Source organism: Mustela lutreola, chromosome 15 (genome assembly GCF_030435805.1).
Source record: "Mustela lutreola isolate mMusLut2 chromosome 15, mMusLut2.pri, whole genome shotgun sequence".
Taxonomy (NCBI): Eukaryota; Metazoa; Chordata; class Mammalia; order Carnivora; family Mustelidae; genus Mustela; species Mustela lutreola.
Window position 1 is genome coordinate 46425225 of NC_081304.1, and position 14474 is coordinate 46439698.

At 53.0% G+C, this 14474-nt stretch overlaps 1 protein-coding gene across 9 annotated transcripts in view; it reads left to right on the top strand.

Annotated features, from left to right (window-relative positions):
- The window catches only part of RAP1GAP2 (RAP1 GTPase activating protein 2), a 236673-nt gene that overhangs the window by 212043 nt on the left and 10156 nt on the right, over positions 1–14474 (top strand). For all 9 annotated transcript variants that reach the window (XR_009348166.1, XM_059149700.1, XM_059149701.1 and 6 more), the window contains 5 exons: positions 1272–1343; positions 1862–1948; positions 3499–3633; positions 10443–10580; positions 12225–12349. Coding sequence is in view for 8 of the 9 variants with exons in the window: in XM_059149700.1 (XP_059005683.1) it covers positions 1272–1343; positions 1862–1948; positions 3499–3633; positions 10443–10580; positions 12225–12349 (557 nt within the window). In the remaining variant the exon portion in view is untranslated. The remainder of the gene's footprint in view (positions 1–1271; positions 1344–1861; positions 1949–3498; positions 3634–10442; positions 10581–12224; positions 12350–14474) is intronic.

Here is a 14474-nt window from a genome sequence, read left to right on the forward strand (position 1 = left end):
TGGGTGGTGCTGGGGGACTGTGTTTGGCAGTAGGAAACAGCCTGAAATCCTGTCAGCTGAGCACACACCATTTCTTAATTCCAGGCATGCAGATAGCCTTAGCTTGGGGAGGGAAAGCTGTACTGACCAGCTCTCTCCCACTGTTTCCTTCCAGAGCCTGGCAGGGCCTTCCCTTGGCTGGGCTCCGAGCTGCCTGCTCGCCTGGTCTGGTAGAATCCCTGCATCTCCCCTACTTCATAGGCCAGGGAGGCTGGCAGTGTGCCAGAGCCAGGCTCACGTCAGCGGCTGTCTGGGAAAGGGAGCGGGCAGAGTCTCCAGAGAGGCTTGTGGCCCTGTGGGCTGAGAACAGGTAAAACCAGGGCATCTCCACACAGGGAGAGCTGCTGGCGTGTAGGGTCTGTCCTGAGCCTGGGAGCCCCCCCCACAGAGTACCTGGGTGCTCTCACTCCATGATTTCCCACCTCCCTGGGCTTGCCAGAAGGGTACAGCACGCCTAGAGCCTGGGGCGCCCTGTGCAGAGTGCCTTGATGTCCCCCCGACCCATAGCTGCCAGCCTGGGCCCTGGCGCTCCATTAGTTCAAGCCTCGCCTGGACTGTCTGACCCCACATGTGGGGTCAGGGCGCCAGAGCACTAGTTTACCCACTGCACCGAGGCTCCGAGGAGCACATAATTGTTGCACATTACTGGCTCCGTCCCAGAGCTTGTGATTCAGGAGGTTTGGGGTGGAGCCCATGCAGTCGGTATTTATTTTTCAACCACTTTCAGTGATTCTGCTGTAGGGCCAGGTTCAGGAGTCAGTATTGTGGGAAACAAACCCCATGGCAGGGTCGGGAAATCTGGATGGCCCCAGTCTCTGGGCCTCTGTTTCCTCATCAGTGAAACAGGGTCAACAGTTCTCACTTCGCCGTCTCCGTGGGATTAATATCCAGTCAGATGAGGTAACCAGAAAAGGTCTCCTGGGCATTTGTACTGCAGTAGAAGCCAGGGCCCAGGCAGCTGCTCAGTCCTGGGCAGTCATCTTGCCAGACTCACTGCCGGCCTCCAGGAAGGCAGACGAGAGCGTGTGGATGGCTTTGTGCAGCTTGGGTCTGCTTGTAGCGGCAGCTGCTTGGCCCTGCTGGTGAGTGCTCACGGGAGCTTGTATTTGAATTTGGGGTAGGGAGGACATGTGCTGTGAGCCATGGACGTCCCTAGGGCCAGGGCTCGGGAAGCGTTATCATCCTCAGGCTGGATCTCCTCCCTCCTCGCCCACACCAAGACTCTGTTTCAGGTCTCAGTCACAGCCCGGGAAGATGTGCCTGCCTTTGGCCCCCCTCTGCCTAGCCCTCCTGTTTTCCAGAAGGTAAGAACTTCCCCTCTCCGTTCTTCTCTTCTCCAAGGCTCCAGGTTTCAGGATCTGAGTGGCAGTGGCTGGAGTGGGGGCTAAATCTGGGCTAGAGGCCCCTTTGGCAGGCTTGGGGGAATCTCCTCCCTTGGGGGGTCTCTCTCGCCTCTCCTTGTGCTGCCAGTCTGGCCTAGCACAACACCCCTTGTCAGGGTATTTGACTCCAGGGTTGCCTTTATGGGAGAAGAAGGGTTTTCACATGTATGCCACAGTCCAAGCAGCCTCAGCAAGACTGGCCTCCAGTCATGGAAACAGTGTGTGGGGGATTGATTTCTTGGGACCCGGACACCTGGTTTCCACCATTTGGCATCTTAGCAGGTGGTCCTGGTCTGGGCTAAAAGATGATCACATGTCAGAAGGGGATCCTTTAGGGGGTCTTCCTAGAACCCCTGTTCTGCATACCTGTTCCTGTGGCTGAAAGCTCTTTCAGCCACACTTGGGGCCAGTGGAGTTGCAGAGCTTCTTGTCTGTTCCAGGGCCCGGAGTTCAGGGAGTTTCTGCTCACCAAGCTCACCAACGCAGAGAACGCTTGCTGCAAGTCAGACAAGTTTGCGAAGCTGGAGGTGAGAGCGCTGTTTCTGGACGTCTTCCTCCTGCCTTCCTGGCTGCTTGTTAGCCAGCCTCTCCTGGGGGTCTGTTCTTGGGGGTGCTTGAGGCGAGGAGCACTGTCTTTGCCCACCCCTCTAAGCCTTCAGCCAACCTTAGGTCTCCACCTAAACCTTAGGTATAGCCAACCATTCACCAGTCATTTATTGAGCACCTGCTGTGTGCCAGGCTCTGTTCTCTTCCCTGTGATACAGGGGTAAGTGAGGCCTGGTTTCTGCCTTCCAGAGCACTTGGGCTGCTGGGAAGGGGCCATTACTTAAGAGACTGGTTATGGTACTTGTTGGCACCGGGCCATGATGGAGGCCAGCACAGGGGCTGTGACTGCTTCTGCCCCTGAAGAACTGGGATGTGTTCAGAGGGCTTCTTGGAGGAGGTGGCCCTTGAGCTGCTGGATCTGGATCTCTGAAGAGCCTTTTGCCAGGAGGAAAGCTTGGGGAGGGCTATTCCAGGCATGGGAAACAGCAATAGGCAAAGGCCAGGCAGATCAGAGCATGACTTTTAAGGGTGTGAGGGGGGCCTGAGAGGAGGACTCATGTTGGGGTGGAGACTCAGTGGAGGTGTTGTTTGGGTCAGGTCAGGAAGGGCTTTGAACTTGAGAAGTGATGAGGTGCTCATAAAGTACTTAGAGTAATGGTTTGCTTTGTGTGTTAGATTACTCTGGCGGCAATGAGAAGAGCAGCTCGCTAGGGAGGAGGGCAGGAAGGGTGGCAGGTTAAAGCTGTTATAGGATCCCAGGACAGGGGTGTCTGGGTGTCCCAGTCCTTAAGCGTCTGCCTTGGGCACAGGTCATGATCCCAGGGTCCTGGGATCGAGCCCAGCATCAGGCTCCTTCCTCTGCTCCCTGTTTCTCCCTCTCCCTCTGCCCCTTCGTGTGTTCCCTCTCTTACTGTGTCTCTCTCTCTGTCAAATAAATAAATAAAATCTTTAAAAAAAGGGAAAAAATAAAAGGAACCCAGGACGGATGAGGGCAGCTTGCTCACACGGGCTGCAGGAGAAAATGGTTTGGGGTCAGGATCCTGTGTCTAGGGTAGGGCGAAGTGGAATGGTTGGGTAGCTCTTGGGTCTTTTGCTGGGGCCCTTCACTGACCTGGGGGCCTTTGGGAGACTAGGTCTGTGAGATTCTGCTGATCTGGAGGTGCCCACAGGGGCTGCTGCTGGCATGTGTGAATGGTGCCCCCTGGAGGTTGAACGCATGGCCCTGGCCTAGCACCTGGATGGAGACCAGCAGTGAAGGCAGTTGGGTACACCAGGCTGTGGAGCTTGAGGCAGAGATCTGAGCTGGGAGTCGGCAGGGTAGAGCTGTGGGGTGGCCCATGGAGAGAGGGTGGGGAGAGATCAGAGGCCAGCCACAGAGCTTTCCTGGTAACTGCAGTATTTGTGAGCATGGAGCCCTCGGTCCACACTGTCCCCCAGATGCTGGTGGCTAGGTGTCGGCAGCCCCCAGGAGAGGACACACCTCTCTCCTCCTCCATGCCCACCCTGTAATCTCCACCCTCATTCCTTTTAGGACCGGACGAGGGCCGCCCTGCTGGACAACCTCCACGATGAGCTTCACAGCCACACTCAGGCTATGCTGGGACTGGGCCCAGAAGAGGACAAGTTTGAGAATGGGGGCCATGGGGGATTCCTGGAGTCTTTCAAGGTATGGGCACAAGAGTGGCTGGCATATTGCACGGTGGGGGTGGGGGAATGCACAAGGGAAAGGGCTCAAGGTCCATGGGGTCCTGTCCCTAGAGCCCTCATGGCAGCATTGCAGTGTTGGCAGAGGGCGGGGCCTCAGGAAGCGCGAGCCGTCAGAGCAGCCAGCGGTGTCTCCAGCATCCTCTCCATCCTTCCTTGATGTAGATCATGACCTCTGGGCCCAGGGAGTCTGAGAAGCAGGGACAGGGAGAGAGTTAGCAGTGGGAGAGTAGCCGGTACAAACCAGGCACATTACTGCCTTCAGTGTCATCTTCTGTGTCAGGATGAGGAGCCCAGGGCAGGAGGACCCGAGCAAGGACACAGTCTTCGGGGTCTTTAGCAGCCAGTGTGTGGTACTGCCATGAGTTCTTCTAGCTGGCAGGGTGTTGGAGGACCTGGCCAGGGCCAGTGCGATGGAGTTACAGACAAGTAACTCCCTTCGGACTTCGCAAAAGGAAGAACTTCCAGTCATAACATAACAAGCTGCTAAGAGAAGCAGTAAGCTTCCAGTTCCTGGAGGTATTCAAGTAGAGCTCGGCCAGCCCCTGAGCCAGCGTGAGCTACAGGGGGTGTATCGTCCCACGCTTACTGAGTGCTCTGTGGTCCACACAGCCCCAATAGCCAGCACCAACTCTGGCTGTTCTCCTGTGCTCTCAGAGCGGCAGATCTCATCATTCCCACACGCACACGGTGGGAACCAGCTAAGGGAGGTGGCAGGACTGCTCAACACCTTACAGTTACTTAGAGGTAGAGGAAAAGCTCCGGTTTTCTGGTTCTTAGGTTAGCATTCTGCTGGACTGCCCACTGCAGAGTGACTGGTAACGGGACACTGTGTGCCTGTGTTAGAATCCCAGCTCGGTGTGATCTGCATCTCTGAGCTATGGCTCTCTCCTCTACAACATGGGAGTGATAGATTGGACCTCTGGAGTGGCCACAGGAGATCCCCGAAATAAGACCTGCTGACTGGGAGAGTGCGCATTGCCTGGGACACTGGATGCTCAGTGAGAGTGTCAGCGGCTGGTGTTGGCTCCGGTGGATGCTGAACACGCACCGTCCCATGTGAGGCCTCACAGTGCCTCCTGTGCCCTGTGAGGAAGGCCATTCTGATGGGGATACTAATTCATTCCTGTTTTAGGAGTCATGCATGTCATTTTATACATGAGGAAATGCAGGCTTAAAGAGACAAAGTAATTTGAATCCGAGTCTGCTGGATTGCAGAACCCATCTTCTCCACTGTCTTGCTCCTGGTTCCCAGGTCCATTAAGATTCCACCCATGCCTGGGCAAGCCTGGGGTCTGTCCCTGGCAGCTCAGCTGGCCTTGCAGAGAGCAGGGCACAGCTCAGTTGGCCCCCCTTTGGGGCAGCTGCTGATATCCCTCCAGGGGCGGGGGTAGGAGGGTGGGAGCTGAGCTGCCTGTCCAGGCTGGTGGGACACTCCTGGGGCGTCTGTTTCAGGCCTCATGGACAGCGGCAGCCAGGGCAAAATAGGAGAAAGTGGAGATCAAGAGGAAAGGGGTGTGAGGGAGGGGAAGGGCTGGGGAAGAAAGAAGGTGCCAGGTCAGCTAGCCCAGTGGTGGTGGGGTGGGGAGTGAGGCCCCGTAAATGGGAACACCCGTTTAGGCTCCACCCCTCCAGAAGATCACAATGCTCCCACGTCCCACTGGAATTTATATATGGCTTCAGCTGCCATCATGTGGCATAGTTTGCAGGTTTTAAAGTAGAGTGTGTTGTTTTCAGTTTTGCAAGTTTCTTTCTGTATTTGGAAGTTCACCGTGATTTTTTTCTCAAGTTTCAAAGGTTTTTATAAACTAGAAAAGCCTGCGGGCTCTGGACACTGCCCATGGTGCCCATGGAGAAAATGGCCCAGCAGCTACATGTGAGCTGGGGGTCTTGAAGGAGGGCGGCCTGAAGCCTTTTGTCTGGTCCCCTGCCTCTGGAGGAGAAGCTGTTGATCTGCCCTTGACTCCTGGGGCTCCAACTGAAGGGGTCTCTAGGAGGGGAGAGGCTTCAAGACTTTATCGTTACTCGTCTTTGATCCAATAGTCCAGGGCCTTTTCTTTTTCAGCCCTTACTCCTTCCACTTGCAGATGAAGATAGCTCGCTTGTGCCTTCTGCTTCCACGCCTGTCCCTGAGGTAGCTCTTACCGCGTGAAGGAGGGGCTGTCACCAGCAGTGACACAGAGTAAGCCTTCAGGCCTCTGATCATTAAGATGAGCTTGCCAGAGTTGGGAACATGGGCTCTTTTGCCCTGTCCCTTCCACCATGACCGTCTCATCTCCCAGGCTGTGGAGGCCGAAGCTAGGGGCCAGCCAGCACAGCAGCATGGAACCTGGGGATCCTGGGGTTTTCGGATTCCTGGGCTGTGCCTGTGGCCAGGTCTAAGGTCTGAACTAGTTCAGGAAACCACTCATTTTGGTATTTCTTCATTCCTCATGGAGTTCCTTACCCACACCTCCAAAGGATCCCTCTTGGAACAAGTGCACAGAATGATTCCAGAAGGAAAAGTTGTGTTTTCTGTCTCCTTTTGGTGAAAGGTCTCATCTCCTGTGGAAACAACTGGGAATTCCCAGGACTAAAAGCAGTCTCGGCCATCCGTTCCCCTGGCCTCTTGGGATGGTTCTTCCCTCTTCCAGGAAGCAGACTGATCGCTGCCCTAGATAGTGCTGCCCGGCACCTCCCACCATGCAGGCAGGCTAGTCTTCCCTTCTCACTTCGATTCTGCTGGCTGTCATTTAAGCTTTTCTTCCATGAGAATTGGAACAGTTGGTTTATGGATGTCCAGACCTGCTTCTCAAACTGAGTGCTTTGAGATAGTCTCAGGAATCTGCCAGTTCTACCAACACTTAAAAATTTTGCATTTTCACTTAGATGATAATCTAAAAATATACATATTTCCAATTATAGAGACCAAACTTTTGCACTGAAACTCACAATGAAAAGAATTTGTGTGGCATAAGTAGGTATCTTGCAAATGCAGTCGGTGGGACCACTGTTGGGGGGTAGGGGGAGTCTGTGGATGGATTCTTGGTCTTGCAGAAATATTTTCCTTTATAAAAGAGCTCTTTGTTATTCACCTTTGAAAAGTATTGATCTCTAGACCGTTGTTCTCAAATGCCATTCTCTATCACTGCTAGCTGTTGATGCAGTTTTTATTGGTCTGTAATGAAAAGAAAAAGTAGCGCTCCTACATGATCTATATGCAAAGCACGTGTGAGCCACATTTTGAGAAACGGGGAGCTAGCCCAGTCCTCCATTAATGTCATCGTGCAGAAGGGGAAATGGAGGACCAGGGAGGAAGAGGCCCAGGGACAGAATGGGGACCATGGCAAACAGGGACCACTGCAGGTGCATTTCTCCCAGAACTCTGGGGGGGTAGTGGCAGTTAAGGTGCCAGTGTGCTCCAACCCCCAGTTGGGTTTGGAGCTGGGGCAGCTGGGGCAGCCTGAGTGGCCCACGGATCAGAGCTCTGGTCTGTGCAGATGTGAGGGAACATTGCCCTCTCCTGTCAACCTCTATTCTTTATTTGCCCTTCTAGGCGGAACAGAAGACCCCGTTCCAGTCCTCAAGGTCCCTCAGGGTGCCTCCCAATTAGGTGTGATCTCAGGAGGCAAGCAGTTGGCAACTTTCTCCCTAAGCTGCCTTCTCTCTTTTGCTTGCCTGATAGGCATCCTGTCACCACCCCCCGCTTAGTACTCATGTCTGTGCTCCGTGTCCATTAAATTTGTGGAATTGAAACAACTCCCAAAACCCATCTGGAAGCATAAGGAAGCACAAACCCATAAGAAGCAAGGCCTGTGCTGGGCCCAGAAGAGACTTGTTCCCTGCATAATGCTAACTAGTAGCTCATATCCCTGCCCGACATGCAGTGATAAAGAGAAAGTGACACCATGTCTATTTTCTTGCCCCCTGCCCAAAGGAGAGCCTGTTCAGAGGTAAGCTGTGGGCTGAGCTGAGGGTTGGAAAACCATCCAGACTGAGGAGGGACACCGGAACCAGAGGTGGTCAACTGGGAAGAGAGCAGACTCTTGGGGACAGTGGTGTCCTCAGACAGTTGAGGGACGGTTGGGTGAGATACGAAACAGACTGGCCCAAGACTCCACGCTCTACAACTGGTAAGACTTCAGCTCAATGCACAGAAGACCTTTCCAAGGTCAGGCTCTCTACCATGGGAAAAGGCAGTTTTGAACGTAAAGAGCAGCCTGGTTTTGGGAAGACGCAAGCGGAGGGGAGTCTGTCCATTCTCTTCTTGGCCCTTTCCCTGACTTTTCTGCCCGGTTTGAGAAGGCTAGTGTTTCCAGCTCAACATCACATTGAAACGTGAAATACTTCAGACCATATCACTGGGTGATTTTGTCCAACTCAGGCTTCATGTCAAGGTTTTGAGTTAGCCGTTGTGTCCCTCAGCTCCATCCCTCAGAGTGGGTGGGGGGAGAGATGGCCCCCCAGCGGGCGGCTTATACACCAGGCATCTGGCATGCATGATCTCCCAACGTCCTCACGCAGGACCATGACCACATTGTATAGACGAGGAGGCCATGTGCCAGAGAGGTTCATACATGGTGTTGGGAAGACCAGGATGCAGCCCTCTTTCTGTTAGCTTCAAGCAGCAAGCAGATGGCCACCATGCCCATCCCAGGGATTCTCTGCCAGCCCATTGTTTCCTCAGATTCCTTGCTGACTCAGACAGCAGCACCAAGGTCATTTGAGGAGAAAACATCCTTCCTAACATCAGCCCTGGAGACTTTTTTTGGAGAAGAGGCTAGGAGCCCTTGATTTCTAATTCTCCAACCACCAGTTTAATTTGGTATTCAATCTCGACCCCTTTTTGGGATACCAGGGACCCTTTCATCTGGAGCCCAGGGGCCTGGGTTTAGGTCCTAGTTTCAATCATGCAGTGTGACCTTGGGTGATCATTCCTTGGCCTTTAAGGACCTTTTCTGTGAGTACCTGTCCTGTCTGCCTCTAAGAGGTGCAGGGATTCAGTAAGTCCACATCTGTGAAGCTCTGTAGACCAGATCCTAGCACACAACAGCTGGTCTTTCTTGGAAAGAGACCGTGAGGAATGTGTCAGAACACACACGATATCGTTGATGGTGGTGGCACCCACAAGGGCCCCAGCAGAATGTCACGGGGCTGAGGTTTATGGAGAACTGACTCACTTAAGGAACCTTGCTGGTTTTTTGGTTTGTTTGTTTGTTTCGGGTTTTTTTTTTTTTTTTTTGGAACCTTGCTGTTTATCCCAGTGCACCTTAGTGTGGTGCCACAACCGGTCCTGCTCTCAGTTTTTCAAAGGGTGTGCGACTTAATGTTGACTCTGGGTGCTGGAATGAATAGAATGTATGGGCTGCAAACTGTTGCTAGGCGATTCTCTTCTGTGGTTTAGAAAGGGAGAGCCATGATGTCCCTCAAGCGGTGTCTTTGACTCACCCAGGAGGGGCTGGAGGTCACCCATCAGGGGCAGGAGGCTGGGGGGCTCTGTGCCTCATTTGCAAAAGTAGTGAGTCTCCAGGGCGGCCGTGTTTGCAGATGGCCGTTCTTCCTGAATTGGCTCCCCACATCCATACTGTTATCCTTCTGAGGTAGTTTTCTGAAACTGCATTCCTGAGGATCTCAGCCGGCTCCCACAGTAAGGAAAATCCACGAACCCACTTAACGAGGAGGCTCGGGGTGACTCATGGCTCTGTGGGGTCCTCGGCATCCAGATTCTTTCCCTTCCCCACTCTGCCATCTTGGCTTGTTGCCTTCATCCCATGGGCTTGATCCCCACACCCCAGGGTGGCTACTGCAGTTCTGGTGCAGAATGTCACCTCTCTTTGGCCATCCTCGAGCTCCCAGCCACCATCCCCTCAGGCCCCACTAGCAAGGGGAGAGATTTGGCAACCACCTTAGACTGATTGATTTAGCCCCTTGTTCCACTGAAGAAGAGGTGAAATTGGACAAGACATCAGTTCTGCCACTGAGGAATATGGTGGGGATGGCCATTTTATGTGAGGAACACATACCTCCATTTGTGTATCTTGGCATGTGTCTGCCCTCTGTTCTACCTCCTACTAGCTGGGGGCCCCTGGTCAGGTCCCTTGGCTTCTCCGAGCCTTAGCTGTGAGATGGGTTGGAGGAGATCCACACCATGGACTAGTGGTGAGATTACACTTGAGCTCTTCGCAGAGAGTCTGGCGATCATAAGTCCCCAGTAAACGTGGCTACTCTTCTTTTCCGCGTGCTGCCCATGTGTCTGTCCTTGTGCCGGGACCAGGGGAGTCTCAGGAGAGGAGTCAGAGGTCAGGCCTGACCTCTGTCTTAAGGAGCATCCAGTCAGGGGAACCAGATGTGTTCCTAAAATTAGGGCAGTTCTCTAAAGCCCAGGGCCTGTGGGAGGATTCGCTCTATGTTAACTAGCTGTCCTCACTGTGGTCACCACTCTTGGGTCTGGTACCAGAACAGCAGAGACCTGCAGAGTGGGCTGGAGGTGCAGTCATCACCTCCCAGGCCTGTCCCTGCTGTAGTCTCAAAGCATTCTTGACTATAGCTGTTCTTATCCATGCATGTGGACCAGCAAGTCCTGACCATCTTGGTGTTCCCTCCTGGATGTGTCACTGTTTGCCGACGTGCCCTTTGCTCTTTGGTGGTCCTAAGTGGGCACAGGGCCCTGTGTGGCCTGAGCGTGCCCAAGCGTGCCCAAGCGAAGGGCTATATCTAAAGAACCCCTGGGAGGACAGGGGCATCTGGTGGGCTGAGCGCCATCGATCAGGTCCCTGTCGCTTTTCCCTGCAGAGGGCCATCCGTGTGCGCAGCCACTCCATGGAGACCATGGTGAGCAGCCAGAAAAAGCAACACAGCGGGGGCATCCCTGGCAGCCTCAGTGGGGGCATCTCGCACAACAGTATGGAGGTCACCAAGACTACCTTCTCGGTGAGTGCCTCGGGCCCTGGGGCAGCACATGGTTCCCAGGGAGGGTGCCTCTTCTGGCCCCCCATCCCTGCCCCAGGCCTGTGAAGGAGGGTCTGTTCACCCAGGCTTGGGCCGGGAGTCCAGAGCAGGGACTGGGGAGATCGAGGCTCTTTGAGGGTGACCCTAGGCCCTGCCTGTGATTCACAGTCTCTATCCCAGGCACTGCTGCAGCTGGCCCAGACTAGAAGCCCACCCATTGTCCTGTTCTGGGAGTTCCCTTGACACCTGGGCCTCCTTTTTGGGGCTCACTGCTTAGAGTGGTTCTGGGGCATACTTCTCTGCCCAGTGTCTTGGGACTCAGGAGGGGTGTCCTCACTTTTTTATTAACGATCACAGTAGCCAACCCACCTTGCTGTGCACTAGGGACTGAGCGAAGTAATTCATGGACATTCTCTCATCTGATCCTCATAACAGCTATTTGAAGTGGGAACTGATGTATTCTCTATTTCAGACTTGAGGAAAGGAGGCCCAGAGAGGCTTAGTAACCTGCCCTGGGGCCCTTAGCTAAGCTGAAGGGCTGGGATTTGAATCCATGTCTCCCTGACCCAGTCTTTGCTGTTAATCACTGTGTGTGCAGTTCCCAAGGCCGGAGCCTGGTGTGGCTGTGGGTTTGGGCCTGGTCTCCTTGCACAAGCAACCGGCCAGGTGAAGGAACCACATAGTTGGTCCATTTATAAAAAACAAAGTGACTTTGGATTTATATAGACAAGGGTTTTCTTTTCTTTTCAAATAGAATACACCTACCTTGATACTCAGGATTAGTGTTCTAAGTGATCTTACATAATTCATTGCACTTACCAGATATTTTCACAGCTGCTATCTTGTTCCACCGAGAGGGTCTATGAAAGGAGCAGGGCGGGACAGTTATCCCTGTTCTGAGGATGAGGAGATTGGGGCCTATTTAGAGGCCTGGTGGGCTTTGAAGAATGACTGCAGTCTCCCTTTCCTCAGTCCCGTGCTCATCCCCCCGCATGTGCTGACACAGAGCCACGTTCTTGGTGGGTTCTCGGCAGGTTCCTTTGGCCTGTGGACCTGGCTTTGCTGCTCTTGTTCCATCTTGTTATAGAGATGCCTGGCTTGGACCCACTTATTTGTGAGGAATGGAAGGAGAGTCAGAGTCCTGAGTTCTCGTCCCTTTCCTGCCATCAATTTGCTCTGTGACCTTTGCCCAATCCCCTTGTCCTTTGGCTCCTCAGCTTCCTCAGTGGTAAAGCAAGAGGTTGGACCAGGTCTCTCCCAGGGCCCCCTCAGCCGTGTGGTTCTCAGTCTTTGACCCCCCGAAACACCCTGACCTTGGTATGCCGGGCTGTCTTTATGGTGGCCTTGACCCCTGTTCCTCCAAGAATTTTGGTCTTTGGTGATTATTACGTGGGACCACGAGCTTTGGCTTAAGCACACAGGGGAACAGGCTGCCATGGCAGGAGTCTTGGGGTCTCAGCCCCTGTTGCGTAGATCCTAGCTTCCCAAGCGGCCTCCCTATTTTCTGGGATCTCCTGTAGACTTGGGGGTTGCAGGAGCTGTTTGTAGACCAGAAAAGGGGGTGAGAGGAAGGAGTCGGGGTCTGAGGTGGGCTGTGGGCACTCATTTCGGTGGTTTCATTGACAGCCTCCGGCGGCGTCGGCAGCAGCAGCGGCGAAGAACCAGTCACGGAGCCCCATCAAGCGGCGGTCAGGGCTCTTCCCCCGGCTGCACACAGGCTCTGAAGGCCAAGGCGATGGCCGGACACGATGGTAACTGTCCAGCATGTGTTTGTGGGTCCTGCCACCACTGCCAGATGCCCAGCCTTGGGGAGGGCTTTGTGCAGCTCTGGTAGATGGCAGCCTTCTAGACTTGGTCCCTGCGTTAGGTCACTCCCTCTTCTCCACCCCCTGAGACAGATTTGGCCAGGCTCTGTTTGGGACTTTCCAGAACTGTCTGTGGTGTCTGGACCCAAACTAGAAACATTGCTTGGGTTCTTTTCTTTTCTTTAACTCCTTTCCCAATGCTTTCCCAATGCTCACTCAGATGTTCACTCTTATCGAAGCCTTCTGCGATTCTGCCAGATAGTTCCCTGAACTTACGTTAGGGCTTCTAGAATGTTTTCCCTTTTATTAAAAGCAGCTTTCATATTGCACCATCCTTAACAACCTGTTCTTGCTAATTGTCTTTCTCGTCCTTTAATGGTGAGCCCATTTGTTGTTTAATTCAGCAAGCAGTGTTCGAGTGCTTGCTACATGCTGCGGTCTATGCTCAGGCAAGAACTACAGAAGCCCCATACCTGGTTGACTTCCAGGTTGCTGCCCTGGATGGTGGTGGCATCAGCCCCTGAGCTCAGGCACGCAGGGTGAAGGGCAAGTTCATGGAGGGGGATGAAAAACTCTGTTTGGAACCTGTACTTGTGAGAGTCCTTATGGCCTACCCAGAAGAGAAGTGCAGAATTCTGAGTGATCAGACGGCAGGCCTTGAGCTTAGGAGTGAGGCCTTGACTGCAGAAGGGAGTCACTGGGGCACAGGTGGTGTTTAAAGACGGATCAATGAATACAACTCCCCCAAGGGAGTGTGTAGAATACCTGGGGGAACACCAGTTTCTCAGGACAAGGGGAGAAAGGGAAGGAAGACGAGAAAGCCTGGAGAGGAAGAATTCCAGGAGGGAGGGTCCACCGTGTCAGAAGTGCAGAGAAGCCCTACACCAGGGCCTAAACCCTTGCTTGGGGGGACAATGAGGAGGTCATTAGCAGCCTCATTAAAAGTGCACTGAGGCACTCATGCCTCTGAGATGGTTGTCATCAAAAAGACATGTAATGACAAGTGTCAGCAAGGATGTGGAGAAATTCGAATCCTTGGGCTTTGCTGGTAGGATCGGATATTAATGCACCTGCTTTGGAAAACAGTCTGGCAACTCTTTGGAGAGTTAAACGTGGAGTTACCATATGACCCAGCAGTTCCATTCCTGGTCTACGCCCGAGAGAAAGAATACGTATGTCGGCATGAAACTAGCACACAGATGTTTCTAGCAGCATTACTCATAATAGCCCAAAGTGGAAAGGATCCAGATGTCCATGGCTCAGTGAAGGGATAAATAAAATGTGGTGTTTCTGGAAAATGGGATTAAAAAAAATTTTTTTTTCAATAAAAAGCAGTAAAGTACTGCTACTTTATATGCCTATATATATATGTATATATGCCTATATATATGTATATATCTATATATATGTAGATATGTATATGCCTACAACTTGGATGAACCTTGAAAAGACTGTGCTGAGTGAAAGAAGCCAGTCAGAAAAGACCAGAGCAGGTCATTTGATCCCATCCATATGAACTGTCCAGAACCAGCAAATCCAGAGAGATGGAAAGCTGATCTGTAGTTTCCAGGTGGTGGGGGACGGGTGGACAGAGAACGGTTATGTGTGGGTCTGGAGTTTCTTTAAGAGAGTCTCAATTGTTCCAAAATGAGATAGTGGTGATGGTTGTACAACTCTGTGAGTAAACTGAAAACCATTGAAATAGACACTGTCAATTGGGTAAATTCTATGTGGATCGTTTCTCAGTAAAGCTATAAAAATTGCGTTGAGGACAAGGCCACCTTGTCCCCAGCAGGGGGCACAGGACAGATGGTGGGCTGCAGTACCTGGTCTTTGTTAAACTCCAGCAGAAGGAATCCCTTGAGCCCTTGGCCAAGAGTAGCCCATTGGCTAAGATGCCCCTCCCAGCCACTTTGTCACACAGTTCCAGGGAGCTCGTCCTGTGGTCTGTATAAAGGGTGTCATGCACAGCGACCCTGCCTGCCCTGCCACAGAGTGCATGCCCATTGGGTTACTCCCCCCACCCTCCACCGTGGAAGTGCATCATAGGCCCTCCCGCTCTTGACTTCGA